The sequence below is a fragment of the Populus alba genome, chromosome 5 (genome assembly GCF_005239225.2).
Source record: "Populus alba chromosome 5, ASM523922v2, whole genome shotgun sequence".
NCBI classification, from domain to species: domain Eukaryota; kingdom Viridiplantae; phylum Streptophyta; class Magnoliopsida; order Malpighiales; family Salicaceae; genus Populus; species Populus alba.
Window position 1 is genome coordinate 14425298 of NC_133288.1, and position 17615 is coordinate 14442912.

General features: G+C 34.2%; 1 protein-coding gene and 1 long non-coding RNA gene across 2 annotated transcripts; both read left to right on the top strand.

Moving 5' to 3' along the window:
• Positions 1-267: 267 nt before the first annotated feature.
• Positions 268-1380, top strand: LOC140955619 (uncharacterized). The gene is made up of 2 exons (XR_012169926.1): positions 268-588; positions 1054-1380. It is a non-coding gene; the product is annotated as an uncharacterized lncRNA (long non-coding RNA).
• A 508-nt stretch (positions 1381-1888) lies between these two features.
• On the top strand, positions 1889-3948 carry LOC118036703 (transcription factor bHLH145). Its single transcript, XM_035042494.2, has 2 exons — positions 1889-2027; positions 2120-3948. Exon 2 carries the CDS (start codon positions 2137-2139, stop codon positions 3232-3234), a length of 1098 nt encoding a protein of 365 aa, XP_034898385.1. The 5' UTR covers positions 1889-2027; positions 2120-2136; the 3' UTR covers positions 3235-3948.
• Positions 3949-17615: the final 13667 nt, after the last annotated feature.

The window sequence follows — 17615 nt, forward strand, 5'->3', positions numbered from 1 at the left end:
ATATTTTTTTGATTTTTTTTTATTTTTAACATTATATTATTAGAGTCGGGTTATATTTTAAATTAATTTAATCAGAATTTTCTCGATTATATTCAGCGAATATTGTTTTAAAGTTGGAAAAGGTACTGTGCAGTAGAAAAACTGTAAGAAGAGGTCGACTATTGTACAAGTCGGATTCCAAGAGTCCAAGCCAACAGGAGTGACTAACCATGGCCCATTAACCCAAGGTCATGATGCTCCTACCCCACACGGAGTGAGAGAGGGGGAAGGGTTATCTTACGGTGCATCATGATTGTACACTAATGCCTTGCGTGCACTCCTCACTCACACACACGCTCGCACGTATGAAACTCGCTTTTCTTTCCCTTCTTATCTCGTGTTTATTGTGTACTAGTAATGTCACTTTTCATTATTCCCACTCACAGGGACAATTCCGTCAATTTGTTTTCTATATAGTCTCTCCTTTCCGTTTTCTCTCAGCATTTCCACTTTGACTGTACTCTCTCTCTCTCTCTCTCTCTCTCTCTCTCTCGCTGCAGTGCGGTTTTTCGATCTGAGTTTGAAGTTCAAGAATTCAGCGGCTAAAAGGTATTGTTTTTCACTGTAAGTTCCTCAACCATTTTCTGTTTCGTGGGATTAATATTCCTTGATCGCTTTCACGAGATCATCTGTTTTTCAAACGGGCTGGGCTGTGTTTATTTCATCTGCATACTGTCTGGCTAGAAATGGGCTTTGTCTATTATACTGCTGGGTCTGGTTATTGTTTTCTCTGAAGAAAATGAGATCTTCTAATGTTAGTTTCTGAGTTGTGAATCTGTTCTTGCTAGTTAATTTTTTGCCTAGCTATTTTCAATTATTTTAGCCTGTTGGTTTAGATGATAAATCTTAGGAAAAACTGGTACCACAGTAGTAAATGCTGAATTTCATTTGGGATTAATCCAATTTATTTCCTTATACGATAATAAAAGGATGGTTTACTGTGAGACTCACTATGAATTTAAATTTCTCAATATATAACAAAACATGTTTCCATCTTAAAATCCTATTTTGCAGGGTTGATGAATTGGTTTTGGTGAAGGGAACAACTGTGGCGATATTCTTGGGAGAGAAACACTATGCGGTGGTTCCTGAGTCTTTCTATTGATGTGTATCGGAAAGTTATCTCATTGAATCTCTATTGTAAAGTGATCCTGTAAATTCCTTTACAAGCCTCGCCTTAAATTCTGAACCTTTTTCGTCTTTTAACTCGATGGGATCCACTTTCTTCGTTGTCGTTCCCTGTTACGTTCGTCAGATTAGCTGAACAGTTGCAAATCCAATATCCTCTCTGCTTTCTTTCTCAATTTGTTTCCTGGGTGAAAAATCTGATTGCTTGTTGTTTATTTCTTGGTCTGGTTATCCCTCCAGTTACGTGTATTAGGTGTCCCTTTGCTGACGATTAATCTAGTTTTTTCTGTGTTCAAATTAATATTGTCCCTTTGTTTGTTCGTCTCTGGAATTTCGTTCTTTCTTTCTGTTATCAATATATTGAAGGGCTGGGAAGTAGTTATGGTGTGCCAAGCTGCGAGCCAAACAAATTTTCGGGCATTGAAACACGAAAACGGGATTGCTGGGTGTGCCACCATTATAGTTAGAGTTATAGCATGCTTTCAACCGCTTCAGGATTGCCAGGTTAGTCAAGTTAATTTTATTCGTTGGAACTTTTTTTTTTTCCTGGAGAAATTACGTGTACTTGTTTTGTGCCGTTCATTGGTTAAATATTCTCCTTTTTCATGCTTTAGATTCCCTGGTCTTCTTCACTTCTGTCTTTGATAAAAGTTGGAAAGTTTATGCTATGCCTTTCTTTTACTGATTTTTCTTTCTTGCATATTTTTCAGGCTGAATATTTCCGTCATCTGCTTAAACCTGTCACGTAGATTTAGTTTTTCACTTTCGTTTTCAAGTTAAGCTGGATTGTTTTATTTTTTCATTATTACTGAAAGAAGTAAGTGAACAGCCACTTCTACTACAGCAGAAATCCTTTTCCGGTGCGTTTTGCTTTCTGTTTGCATTAACTCAGTTCTGAATTCTCCTAGATTTCTTAAAACGTTTATTTTTTTTTTCAATCCATGTATTGCAGGTGATTGTTGTGGTTAAATGGGAGAAGATTGGGGATCTCTGTTTCCTCAGCAGCGATTTAATTGTCAATCACCCAATTCAAATTACTTGGGTGCTTCACTTGCCTTTGGGCAGCAAAATACTCTTCCTTTGCTTATGGATCCCAATACTAACATGGTCTTTACAAATGGGATCGGGTATCCATTTACTGAGCTACTGCACTCACAGGCTAGCCAGGAAAATGAACCTCGTGGATGGTTTCATGGTTTGCCTCACTTCCGACAGGCCTTAATGCCTCCTTCAAACTCTGTTCATAAAGAGAGAAGGCCTCGTTTAGAAACTGTTCTCAAAGAGAAACTCCCAACTGCCCCTCATGACAATAAGGAGGACAACATGCCTAAGGCAGTCTCTGGCTGTGATCAGAAAAGACTGCTTGTTTTTGACCAGTCAGGTGATCAAACAACTTTGATCTTTAGTTCTGGAGTTGGGACTCCTGTCCAGTGCTTGAAGTCTTGGATACCAAAACCAACAGTTGGCTTTGATTTGAATAGGGAAATTCCTGGGGCTAAAGGTCAAAATTTTCATTTAGGACCAATCGCAAATGATGAATTTGTTGAAGATGATGGGATTGATATGCATGAGGACACTGAAGAACTGAATGCCTTACTTTACTCGGACGATGGTGATGTTTGCTCTGAGGATGAAGTCACCAGTACAGGTCATTCACCTAGTACAATGACAACTCATGATAGGCGAGATTGGTTTGATGGAAGTGCAGAAGAGGTTGCTAGCTCTAATGGTTCAAACAAAAAGAGAAAGTTGTTTGATGGAGGTTATACAGATGCTCCATCACTCAAGGACACAGCTACTTCTGTAAAACCCACTAGATGTTTTGGGCACGAGGAAGATGCAGAATCCAGGTGTGACAAGGGCACCAATTCAATGTCACATGAACTGGGTTCAGAATCAGGCAACAAGAGGATGAGAAAAGAGAGTATTCGTGAGACAATGAGCATTCTCCAGAACCTCATTCCAGGTGGAAAGGGCAAGGATGCAATTGTTGTTCTTGAAGAAGCAATTCAATACTTGAAGTCATTGAAGTTCAAAGCGAAAGCTTTAGGACTTGATGCTCCATGAGTATCAATACTTGTTATGCCAGTAATGCGGTAATACTACCTGGTATTGTCCTATTATTAGTTAGATATTACTAGTGGTGTGTGTGGAATAAGTAAGGTGAAAAATTATGATGGGGTTGATTTGAACAGGAGAAACAGTTCCTTGCGAAGGAGGTGAGTAATAGTAAAAGGAGGAAAGATCGGTGTCCATGTCGTGTAGCCTGTCTCAATTTCAATGTTCAATGACTCGAACTGCAAATCAGCAAGCTTTGGATTGTGAAAAATTTGCTGCCCCCTAGAAAGAGGAATGGAATTGCAGCGTAATATGTCCCAATAAAGGAAGGTGAATCATTAAGCTATGTCTTAGGGTTTAGAGAAAGTAGCACTCACTCCTGGGCGTGGGGTGCTGGCTGTGTGAATGAGAAGACTAGTTGTTCTAGAGGGACCCCCATAAAGAGGATGTATGCACGCTTCTTGGGTGTGTCTTGGTTCCCATCTCATTCTTCCCTTTTTGTATTTTTATCGAAGTTTTATGTTTTGTGGGGTTAATTCTTGTGATGTGTAACATTTGCACGAGTGAGGGCATCCTTCATTTCACCTTGCAACTTCATATAGTGGCCCCAGTTCATCATTTCATGTATCCTTCCAAGTATTGTTGTAACTCAGGATGTACTACTATAGATTGTAATGGTATTGTAATTTGAATGTGGAAGAACATTTGTGGTGTTTGTTTGCATGGGGCTATCTATGACTGTTCAATCTCGTGACCTTTTTTGTGATTATAGTGGTTTGGTTGGTTGGATGTAATTAATTTGCTTGGTTTTGCTGGTGTCTTTTATGCCTACGTACATGTGTCTCCATGCTCAAATTTCTGATACAAGACAGTGATGTGTTAATGTGTGATACCTTTTCTCTATGCAAGAGTGCAAAATTTTCCGTCTTTCTGGAGATGATGTCGCTGCGACGGGACCACAAAGATGCATTATTTTGGAGACGAAGCACATGTGAATCCTAGCACGGGTGTGGCCTATTTTCCTGCTAAACTGGGAAAAGAAAATTGCAATTAAGAGAAGGGGATGTTTCAACTCGTTTGAGGCCTCCACCTGGGCTCTTGAGTACAGTGGACATTTTTGTGTTATGTAGCGTTTGTTTACTGTAATTGAAAACTGAGGAGAGAAGATATAAAAGATGAAGATTATAAAAATAGAGGATACAGACATTACGAGAGACAAACACATTTGTGTTTGGTTTGTGGTGTCTAAAATAGAATGATTCATGTTTTTGCTTGGTTGATGACATAGACAAAATAAAATATATAAAAATAATTTTATTTTTCAAAGTAAATCTTGTAAATTAAAAGATATATATATATATATATATATATATATATATATATATATATATATATTAGTTTTTACTTTAATTTAAATTAAGTGTTAAAATTAATAATAGTATAATAATCTAAATTATAAAAATCTAGATCAACCTGATGGTCAATCTAAGATCTAGATAACCCTGGGTTTGGATTGTGTTTGGTAAGTGATTATCGTTGTATCATGTTTATTTGGTTGATGGTAGATAAGACAAAATAAAATATAAAAATGTTTATTTATTTTTTATTTTTATCTTAATATGTATTATTATCAAATTTACATTATTTTTTTCACTTTAATTCACATTGAGTATTGAAATTAATAATAATATAAATATATTAGTTATAAAACAAGGATCAGCCTAATGGGTCGACCCAGAAGCTATACAACTCGAGGTTGGACCGATCTAAATCTAAAACAAAAAAGGATTTACCCAACTTGACCCGATAAAAAACCTGGGTTTACTAGTGACCCAGTAAAACACTGAGTAAAAAACATAATGACTTTTTTTGAGAAAAAAATTGGGATTGACCCTCTTGATCCTTGACCCCTGGATGAGTTTTAAAACTATGATAATAACTACTTTTATCTTTACATGCTTTAATTGAACAAATTTGGAATTAAGATTTTTTTACATTGATATTTTAAGGGTAACAATAATAAATATTGTCTCTAGATACATGTTCTTTTTATACATCTTGTTTTAAGAAATACATAAATTCATTTCAAAATTATCTTGAAAACAAATTTATTTTTATGTCTCTGTCACTTCAACCAAACACATTTCTGTCTCCAATGTCTCCATCTATTTTATCCCGAGACAGTTACAAGATGCTAGATAGCAGGACATCGTATCTAAACTAGATGAAGTGAAGATTTCAAAATATGATAATCATTATTTTGTTAAAAAAAAAAATGTTCTTTCACTTTGATTAGATTTTGAAAATTTATTTTATTTATTATTTATTACAAGATATACTAAGACAATTTAGTGAGACACCACGGACTACATTGTAGAGGAACAATGTTAGAAAAATTCAATTTTGTTCTTGGAGTTTTTTGTTTTTCAATTTGATCCATGAAGTTTTATATTTTTCAATTCAATTCTCAAATTTATTTTAACTATTTTAATCCCTAATTTTTAAGAGATAAAAGGAAAAAATCATCAAAAAGGAAAATTGTTTTTTGATTGATCACACTCTGATTAAGAAAAAAAAAAACTTAATCTTGGTTTCAATAGATTTATCTTGGAAAAGGGAGCTCAGTGATGATTGTTTTAAAAAAGTATATCGAGGTCTATAATTTTTCTTACTCGGTTTGATTTTTGGTTTTTAGGATGATAAGATGTTTAGGAGTTGAAATGGGGTCATTGAGATTCTTATGGTGCTTTTTAGGATATTTTCAAGTAAAAATAGGTTACAAAATAGATTTTAGAGGTTCTTCAACTCTATATTTTTAGTCATATATGATGGTCAAAGAATGAACTAATGGACAACATATTATTTGTTTTACATGTAAAGGCGAACAAAGTGTTATTTGTCTATTTAAAACATTTGTCTATTTAAAACACGCGAGCATGGCCTTCTAGGTCCATGATTAACTAGGCTATTTTTTTCCTTTAGACCAAACATGCATGCTCATACTTTCAGACCCATACAACGTATCATAAATTCCCATGAATAAAATAATTAAAAAAATCCAATTATACCATGATTTTCAATTATTGTATAGATTTTTTTTTAATAATATTAACATGTACTTTATGAATAATTATAAATGAAACTCAAATTATTTATTCTTTTATTTTTTTTCATATAGTCACATAAAAATAATTGGGACATAATTTTTTTTAGATGAAAATTGCTTTACATATCATGATAAGTTTATTTTTTTTACAAAGAGCCAAACTTATGATCTAAAAAACATTGTTCATCAAAATATATGAAAAAAAATATATAATAAGAAGAGAGTTTCGTATAAAGAAATATTTGTTTTTCTCTAAAATGCAAATCATTTGAATTTTTATGAATTGCCATTTTAATTACTTTAAGCTTGCATAAAAAAAACCATGACATTGATAAAATAATAATAATTATGTCCATGTCAAATAAAAAAAATGTATAAATAAGAAAGAATTTTTATTGAATAACTATATTTTTATTCTACAATTTAAATTATTAAAATTCTTTCAAGTAATTATTTTAATAATTAAAAAATTAAATAAAATTAGGTTTTGAAAATAGCCCTGTGGCATTGTGCAACCATACAAAAAACTAAATCTACCTAATTTAATTGCCTACGAAAAAGTTTGACATTTAATCTTGTTTTCTAACCTTTTTTTTTTTTTTTTTTTTTTTATCGTATGCACTCTCAAGGTTAGAGAAAGTTTTGAACAAAAATGTTGGGTTTTTCAAATGACATATATGCAATAAAAATAATAAATTTAAAATTTATTGGGAGTTTTAAGAATCTTATTACATAAATCTAGAGTTGTTTAGGGTTTATACAAAGATTACATAAAAAACAAATGTTTTTTTTAGCTTTGAATAATTGTTTTAAGGTTAAGTTATCATAAACCATAATTCATCTAAGTGTTCGGACTTTAATAATAATTCATATGAACAACTAGTGAGAAATCTCTTAAACTCTTTTAGAAATGAAGAATTATTATATCTTTGAGTGCTAGTTGTTTTCTTTTATGTTTTTGGTGTTTTTGTATTGTTTTGTACTGTAAATAAGTGGCATAACATTTTATTTATAGGGAAACCTAAAAACCCTAAAAATAATAAAATATCAATTTGCCCTTTAAATAATATCACACATTTTATTTTAGGATAATTTTAGAAAATTATTCAATCAAGTCCCTACTTGATTTTTTTAGGTCTAGAAGTGTAATCTCATGTGTTGCTACCCAATTTTTTGACCTATCTTTTTTATAAGTTTTTGAAAAATAAAAATAGCAAAAAAAAAAAACAAAACCCAAAAAAATATATATTATTGATATATTTGCACCGTTTTTAACATTTTCAGTGTCATCTAAAAAAATATTAAATTTTTAAAGGTCTTTTGAACGTGTTCAACTTTTAACGCGTCATTTTTTAAGTTATTGATTTTCCTTGTTTGAGTCGATGTTGATATTGTTTTTTTTTTTAAAATCAAAATACAAAAAAATAAGAAAAATCAGAATTTGTAAACAAATACAGAAGTTGAGGGACCAATGTGTTTTGGAAAACAGGCCATTTATCTATAAATAAAGGTCACAACACACACTAAAAAGAGGGGAAATTTTGAAAAACAAGGAACATAAGAAAACCCTAAACCTAATCCTATCTTTACTAACATAAGCCGCCGCCCCTTGGAGATTTTGGTTTTCTTTCTTCCAGACGTTCTCCCCCTGCACCCAAAGTAGCCTCCCCTCCTTTCTTTGCTACAAGACAATCATCTCACCACTTTCATTTACTCTCACAGTTTTTGTCTCTTGGCATCACTAGACCTTCCCTCTCTCAGCCATTTCCAACTCTACCTGATAGACCTAACAACCCCTTCCCTCCTAAACCAGTTGCCAGCTCGCCAAAACCAAAAAGAGGACAGAGCCGTTCCCCGCTCATCATCCCCTTCTCTCAGCCGTTCCTCCTTCACCATCATCGGCCAGCTTGCCAAGACCTAAATTAGACCCTCCATCAGTAGCTCATACATGGCGATGCCCAAAGATTAAGCTCTATTTCCAACCGATTGACGAGCATATAACACTTCTTTCTCCTCCATTGCCACCAGTCAGACATGATAAAAGCCCAGTCATAAGCTACCTTTTGGCCTTTCTGCCAGCTACCTGAAACAAAGAAGCAAGGGGAAACAAAAAGAAAAAAAACAGAGTTGAAGAGAGAGAAGCGAGTCTAAAAAAAGAAGAAGGGAGAGATGAAGATTTGAAAACAAAGAAAGAAAAACTAAAACCATATACTTCTTGTGTTTTTTGGTGTTTTTCAAGTCACAACCAGTGAGGAAGGGAAGAAAGGAGGAAACCACTCCAAATCCCCTCATTTTCTTGGATTTTATTGTGGCGGCGAGCGAAACCACGTGCCGCTAATAATAGTGGCACGTGGAGCAAACATACTGCCACTATTCCTGCAGTTTCATAAGTCTTCCCAACACTGTTCTAAATTATTTTTTTGGGATTTATTTTGTAAATTCCAAATCGTTTAATGTAATGTTTGTTTTATTTTGAATTTTGATGATTTGTAAATGTAAATGTAGGTATGTGAGAAAAACATAATAAAAAAGGATGTTTGTGTATGTGTGTTTATACTTTCTTTTTAAAAAAAGAAAAAAGACATTCATTTGTTTTCATATTAATGTTAGAATTGTTATATTTTTTTTTATTTGATAAGATAAGGATGTCCTGACTGAAGAGAACTTTTCTTTCTTTTTTAATAGGCAGTGATAGGACAAATTGTCAGAACATTGAACCCGCATCAAATCACGAAGCATCTTACCTTAAATAGAGTGTGCTAGGGATGCTAATATCTTTCCTAACCACAACCAATCCCTTACCCATGAATCTCTGATAAGACCAGTATACCTGGGTTTCCTAATGACCTTAAACCAAGTACTAGGTGGCGACTCCTCAGAACAAACAAACCAACGATGAAAATCGACATTGACACCACGCGAGGCACGTGCGACAGAATAATGACTCCACTAGGGAAGGTACTATTTCTAACAATATTGGACTAAGCTTTGTGTATTTAATGTGTTTAAATTTTTGCATTTTTGTCTTTTTTTTAATGTTTTTTTCCATGAATTGTATAGAATTTTCTCATTCATCACATGTTTTAAATTTTCAAGCACACACAAGCTCTTAAGTTAGGTAGGGAATTAACAATCTGCTATGACTATTGGTCAGGGTTTAGATGTATGAAACATCCAACTCATATCTGAGTGCCTGCTTGGTAATGGTGGATATACATGCCTTAACCATTTCTTGCAACGCTTCCATACTGTCTTTACAAAGATCGTCACTGGGCAGATATGAGATCCTTTTGAGATCAGGTATAAAACCTACCCATGTTCGCATAATGAATAGAACTTGTCCTTAGGTTGTATGTGCTACTTTTATTTGCATTAGAGCAAGCTCTTCTTAAAGCATCTTGAACTTAAGACTTGTCGGTGACACACTAGTCGTCACTTAGGAATTTTTTTTTGTAGAGTTTGGGTAAGAATCAAGATTCTTGTTTCATCATACAAGAGTTACAATCATATAGTTCATCATGTAGAAAAGATGTTCATACATTTATCATGCATGCTCCAAGAATGAAACATAAGTTCCCCCACTTAAGGTCTACTATATGGGACTGAGAAAAAAAAGATGGAAAATGAAGAAAGGGGTCAGATAAGGGCTCATTATCAAAACAAAATTGAGAGCATCAAAGGTGAAGTAACTAGACTCACAAATCTGCTTGAACAAGTGTTAAGCTTCAATAATGAAAAGTGAATGTTTACACAACCTTATGTGGAAATATTGCCAGTCCATGTCCCACCCAAGAAAAATAATAATTAACTCTTCTCCTCAGCACTCCACCAGGAACGACCACAACATCAAAGCTGGACCTCTCCTATTCAATCATGAAAAAGTAGCAACACCTTTAGTTATCAATAAAAGATAACCTTCTTTCTTGTTCAATCTTACTGTTAGTTTTTTAAAGCATCCACATCTCCTTCTAGTAGCATCTAACAGTTGTCAACTTTTTGCACTATGAGTAGTTGCCTTCTTTCCAACCACCTCTATTATTAACTCTATTCTAGTTCAACAACACAGGATGTTAGTCTGAAAAACATGAGTATACAATGAACTTTAGCGTAGCAGATCTCCCTCTATAGAGATCTATTTGTGGCTCTACTAGTGGGGAATACTAGATGAGTGTAGTAGTTTTAGACGCTATGAAAATTTACCCCACCAATTTCAGCACCGAAACACTGTAGTAGGCAGTAGAGTTAGACCTAGTCTGAAAAACAAGAGCAGACATAGAACTTCAACGTAATAGAACACTCTCTATAGAAATTTATTTGTGGCTCAGCAAGTGAGGAATCTAAGAATGAGTGTAGTAGTTTCAAATCATCGATAATTTTCTCCCACTAGTGTCAGTATTAAAATGCAAAAGTAGGGAGAAAAGACATACCTGCACTGAAAAACATGAAGAAGACTGAAACTTCAACAGAGTAGAACTCCTTCTACAAGTGTCTGTTTGCTGCATTGTTAGTGAGGAATCAAAGAGGAGACAGAGGAGCTTTTAATTCATCAAGTTCTCCTTTAGTAGAGATAACACGTGATTTCACATGTCGACAATGGTAGTGTTGCATGTTTCTATGCGCTGGCAAGATTACCTAGCTGTTGGAAGGTTTCTAACAATCCTCAAACAACCACAATAGCATTAGAAGATTGCATGATGTTGTGAGGATTGTCGAAAGAGATGAACAAGTTATTATTATGGGAAAGATTGAAGGTTCTGCCAAAGATTCCAGAACAATGATGAGAGATGAATCAGGAGAGGACTCTGAAGGTCAAAAATGTTAGTTATGTGGTTTAGTTAGGTCTTGTTATGCTTATACTGCTCAAATATATTTACCAAGATTGACATATCTCAACTACTTGAGTTTGTCTACCATCATTTGTTAGGCCCTAGACTTGTCGTCCTGACTCTGTTAAATCCCATGCAATCACTGTTTCTTAGGTGGTATAATCCAAACAAGAGATTTGAATATCATTAGAGGATTTCGGGCCATTCAGTTGTATCATTGCAAAAGTTTCTAGAATTGAGTCTGGAAGTTGTTAAGCAAGAGGTAAGTGGAGTTTGTGAAGGATGGTGTCAATGGCTATATGGTCGCCAAAACATCCTTAGAATGATAAGTGATCAAAATTGCTTAGAAAAACACAAATATTGCCAAAAAAGCTTATCCAAAAAGGGTGTTGAATTGTCAATCATATTGTTATGGAATTTTGTCATTCTGCATTTTGTTTTGGGATCGCATCTTATAATTTAATGAACATATCTCTTATTTGTCCATTTATTGTTCTACAATCAAGAGACGTTTCTTTCAAAGGGTATTTTGATAAAATATTTTGATCAAACTCCAACATATAAAAATTAAGGCTAATCAATCTTGAAAGATTAAAAGTGTTTTGATTGTGAAAATGACTCAATGCTTGTTGAGATGACATAAGGTGACCAAGAAAATTTTGAACTCACACTTGAAATTGAGCCACACAGCGTGTAGCTAAGTTTTAACAGTATGCATAATGGCATATAGTGGATTCATAGTTATGGACTCATAAATCATGATTCTTAAAAGTCCAAATCATTATGCTGAACGAGGCCAAAATTTATCGGTTCTAATCGACCTTACTTGAAATGAGAAAATACCATTTTTGTTATCCCTTCACTTTCTAAAGGTTATATCCCTTGTGGCCCTATTTGAGCCAGGATGATTTTCTTCATAAAAAACCTTGACTAGGATCACACCCCATACTAGGGGAAAATGAGAGATATTTTCAAGACACTAATAGAATTAATAGATAAAGGAAAGGCTTAGAACAAAAGTCCAATGATTAAGAAAAGGCTAGAAGAAGAAAACCAAAGACTGAGGCATGTAAGAAAACTTTAAGGTAGGCTATGTGAAAGCAAAAAAATATATATAAAAAGGAAGGAGAACACCTATCAAGTCTAGGAAGGGCAAAAGAAGTTTCAATCAAAGAAAGACATAATAAACACCAAAATTCAATAATAGAAAAAAAATACTAAGTTACAAATATTGTCTTTTAATATCAATGATAGAGCCTCTAATGTCTTCTAATGATTAAACTGATTATTCATCAAAGAAAAAGTTGGATTTGCATTATGACCTATGTTAAGAGAATTCAGATATGATCTTTAAGGTTAACAATGTTATATGTCACTTTCTTAACAAATACAACAAGAGAAAGAGAATTGATGAATAGTTGATGTTAATCCGAGGTCTTTGAAACCCTCAAACATCTTTTTGAGCTTGTGAATTCCCCTTCTTTCATAGCCATGAACCATAGCATGTATTATGTGCTTTTAAAAACTCTTTTTTAATCAAGTAAGCAATTTAAACCGATAAATGACAATATCAAAACTAGAAGAGTTTTTCCATAAGGGTCGTGACTTCATGGATTAAGCTACTTCATGCATTATGACCTCTGTTAAGAGTTTTTATGCATGCCGATAAAATTGATGCTAAAGAAAAGAAACAATATTTCTTTATAAAGCCTTGAGTCTTGACTTAAGCATCTTGTTTTTTGAAATTCACAAAAAGGTCACCTCATCTCATGCCATTAAAAGATATATCCAAAATTAAAGTTTAAAATGGATACAAAGAACCATGTGAAAAGCCATTTTAATCTTACAATAGGTAAATTTCTATTTTTCAAAATACAAGACCATCAAAGTCAAAATACATATTTTGGATAACGTGTGTTAGGTTTTTTTTTTTTCTAATAAGCTTGATTTTCAAAAAAAAAAAACTTTAAAAAATGACATATTTGATTTCATTTCAATAATTAGACTTGAATAGATATGATCTTTGAAATGTGAGAGTTGATTCTAGAACAAGAAAGATTGTGAAACAAGAAAAACATCAATCGAATTTGTAAAATCCTCATAATAAATAACATCAATACTTCCCGATACTTTTTGAAAAGCTGACCATCTAGGGGAAATACAATGAACCCTGAGAAGAAAAACAAATAATATTCAAATTAGTTGATCAAATGATGAATCGACGAACAAACATATTCAGATCAACTGAGGGCAAAGATAGTCATGATCCAAGTGAACTCCAGCAGCAATTGCGAGTAAAGATGTGCCTAAAGGACATCTTCATATTTTCACCTGAGTTACCCTCTAAAACATAGTTATGACTCCCGATAAATGTTATCATGCAATTGCATTCGAATAAATATTAAAAGGATGCACACCACCAAAACTAACGGTGGAACAGAGATGTACTTGAAGGACATTTTCATGTTGTCATCCTTTAAAACATGGCTACCGAACGATATGGGCACATGATTGAATGTAAATAATTGTCAAAAATATGCACTCCACTAAGACTGATTATGGAACAATGATGCACTTGAAGGACATTTTCATATTGTCATCCTTTGAAATATGGTTATCGATCGTTGTTGTCATACTATTACATTTGAACGAATGTCGAAAAGATGCATATCACCAAGAATGGCTGTAGAAACAAGCTCCACCGAAGCAAAAGTTCTCTTCACTGCATGAATATGGGCGATGAACATCATTAATGATGTCGAGGCATTTCTTTTCACAATCTGATTAGATGAGCTGAGAGGAATCTATTGAGAAGAACACTAAGCATACAACCATGAACCTTTTACTACAAGCTATGAGATGCGTGTCTGGATGACCTGATGTTTCCATGAAAGACGAACCTAACTAATTAAAAAACAGTTCTCGAGAGAATTTAGGAGATGAATGATTGGTTAAACTCCCTTATGATGAATCAAGCAACACCACACTTGGAGGCATGGTCAAGCTTGAGAAACGATGAGGGCAGTAATCATAATGGACAACTTAGGATGGGCATTGCATTTATAGCTGAGTTGATGGCTAGAACACGAATGAGCTAGTATATTGAAAGAACAAAGAAGGCTTTGGATAGCAAACAAAGACACCCTATGATGATGGAACATAAAAAAAAAAAAAAAGACCTATATTTCAAACTAGATAAGGATGTATGTATATCATCTAACCTCAAAACATTGCATAATTGTTTTTAAATTGTTACAAAAAAAATCCTCATTGAAGTTTACCAACATTATGGACAAAGAAAGAAGCATTGCATTAATGATAACAAAGAATTGGTTTTAATCATGGAATAAGAAAATGATGAGATGAACCCTACTATTAGAAAAATCTCAAAAAAATAAGAAGATCAACCTTGTCATCATGAGGAGTTTTCAATAAACCATACAATCAGGAAGCACCAAGGTTTCAACCCATCCGATCGAGAATTATCAAGCCAACTCTGCAATCAGGAAGCACCAAGTTTTCTAGCCTTATCGTGACATCCCTTCAAGACTTCTCCAACCAAGTTATTTCACTAGGTAAGTCACATTTTTCACATTATTTTCACTTGGGTAAGTTACCTATTACAATGAAACCACTCTTCACATTCTTTCTATCTGGGTAGGTCACCCATTACAATAAGACCATCATCCACATGGGTAGGTCACCCATTAGAATGAGACCATCTTCCACCTGGGTAGGTCACCCCTTATAATGAGACCATCATCCATTTGAGCAGGTCACCCATTATAATGAGACCACTTTTTACATATTTTCTTTGGTTTTGGTTAAAGGAGGTCGCTAGATGGGATCTTAGATAGCTTTGGTTAAAGAGAATCGTCAGATGGGATTTTAGGTTAACCGAGCCATACAGGTAGACTTTGGTTCTAGTTAAAGAAGATCACCAGATGGGATTTCAGGTTAACCGAGGAATCGCCAGTTGGGATTTTAGATTGACCAAGCTACATATATTCTTTGGTTTTGGTTAAAGAAGATTGCCAGATGAGATCTCATGTTAACCCAATCACAACAAATATTTTAGCTTTGGTTGAAGGGCATCGTCATATGAGATTTCAGGTTAACCAAGCTACATATATTCTTTGGTTCTGGTAAAATGAGGTTGCTAGATGGGATCTCAGGTTTGCTGAGTCGCAACACTGATTTTAGCTTTGGTTAAAGGGAATCGTCAGATGGGATTTTATATTGATCGAGCTACGTACAGACTTTAGTTCTGGTTAAAAAGGATTGCTAGATAGGATCTCAAGTTAACCCAACCACAACATAGATTTTAGCTTTGGTTAAAGGGAATCGCTAGATGAGATTTCAGGTTGACCGAGCTACACACAGATAAATTATGGTTTTGGTTATACGGGATCACCATAAGGGATCTCAGGTTAACCTAACCACACATGTATTTTAGCTTTGGTTAAAGGGAGTCACTAGATGGGATTTCAGGTTGACCGAGCTATACGAAGATTTTAGTTCTAGTTAAAAAAGCTTGCCGGATGGGATCTCAGGTTAACCAAGCCACCAACATTATCTTAGCATTGGAAGAAAAGCGAGAAGAACCCTACCATTAGGAAATTCTTAAAAAAAAAAAAAAAGGTGCAAACCCTGTCAGCAAGAAGGACCTTTTATTTGGTTTTGGTTGAAAGATATCGCAAGATAGGATTTCAGGTTAACCTAAAAAGAGAGAGAAAGAAAGAAAAAAGAAAAGCAAAGTGCTTAGATGAGTTAATCATTCAACAAGTTATGAAGACAAGAAAACAAGTTTTCCTTACAAAGCTTATTATGCAAAACATTGAGGAGTTTTGCTTCGTAAACATTGTAAAGAGGAGGTATATGTTGCTACCTAATTTTTAACCTATCTTTTTTATAAGTTTTTGAAATATCAAAAATAGAAAAAAATAAAAACGAAAAAACCCCCCAAAATACATGTTCTTAATATATTTGCATCGTTTTTAGCATTTTCAACACCGTCTAAAAAAATTAAAATTTTGAAGGTCTTTTGAATGCATTTGACTTTTAATGTGTCATTTTTGAAGTTATTGATTTTTCTTATTTGATTCGACGTTGATGTTGCTTATTTTTTTAAAAAAAATTAAAATACAAAAAAATAAAAAAATCAAAATTTACAAAAAATTAAAGAAGTTGAGGGACCAATACGATTTGGAGACCAAACCATTTTATCTATAAATAAAGGTCACAACACACACCAAAAGGGGGGCAATTTTGAAAAATAGGGAAACACAAGAAAACCTAAAACCTAAACCTATCTCTACTAACACAAGTCGCCACCCCTTGGAGCTTTTGGTTTTCTTTCTCCTAGTTGTTCTACCGCTTCACCCAAAATAGCCTCCTCTCCTCTCTCAGCCACAAGATAGTCATCTCTCACTTTCATTTCCTCTTACAAGCCCTATCTTTTCGCCTCACTAGATGTTCCCTCTCTCAACCATTTCCAACTCCACCTGACAGACCCAACAACCCCTTCCCTCCTGAACCAGCCGCCGGCTCTCTGAGACTAAAAGGAGGGCAGAGATGTTCCCCACTCATCATCCCCCTCTCTCGGTTGTTCCTCCTTCTTCACCATCATCGGCCAGCTTGTCAAGACCCAAATTAGACCCTTTAGCAGCAACCCACACACGATGGCACCTATAGTTCAAGCCCCATTTCCAACCAAAACCGACGACTAGATAACACTCCTTTCTCTTTCAGCACCGCCGACCAAACACAATGGAAGCATAGTCGTATGCAGCCTCTTAGCCTTTCTGCCAGCTACCTGAAATATAGAAGAAATGGGAAACAAAAACAAAAAAAAAAAACAAATTTGAAGAGAGAGAAGCGAATCTAAAAAAGAAAAAAGGGAGATATGAAGATCTAAAAACAAAGAAAGAAAAACTAAAATCAACTATTTGTTGTGTTTTTGGGCATTTTGCAAATTACCGCCGGTAAGGAAAGGAAGAAGAGAGGAAGTCATTTCAGATCCCTTTGTTTTCTTGGATTTTCTTGTGGTGGCACTAAACCCACATGCCATCAGTGACTTGGCACGTGGAGCAAACACGTTGCCACTGTTCCCGTAGTTTCAGAAGTCTTTCCAGCACCGTTCTGAATTTTTTTTTATTTTATTTTTTAAATTCCAAATCATTTAATGTAATGTTTGTTTTATTTTGAATTTTGATGATTTGTAACATTTGAATATGGGTATGTGAGAAAAACATAATGAAAAGGGATGTGCATGTGTTTGTACTTTCTTAAAAAAAACAACGTTCATTTTGTTTTCATATTAATGTTAGAGTTGTTAGATTTTTTTTTTTCATCTAATAAGATAAAAATCCCCTTACCGAGAAGAGCTTTTCTTTCCTTTTTAATAGGTCAGTGACAAGACAAATTGTCAAAACATTTAAACCACATCAAATCGCGAA

Excerpts from the sequence above, each read along its gene's own strand:
- LOC118036703 (XM_035042494.2), top strand. The coding sequence starts at position 2,137 with ATGGGAGAAGATTGGGGATCTCTGTTTCCTCAGCAGCGATTTAATTGT.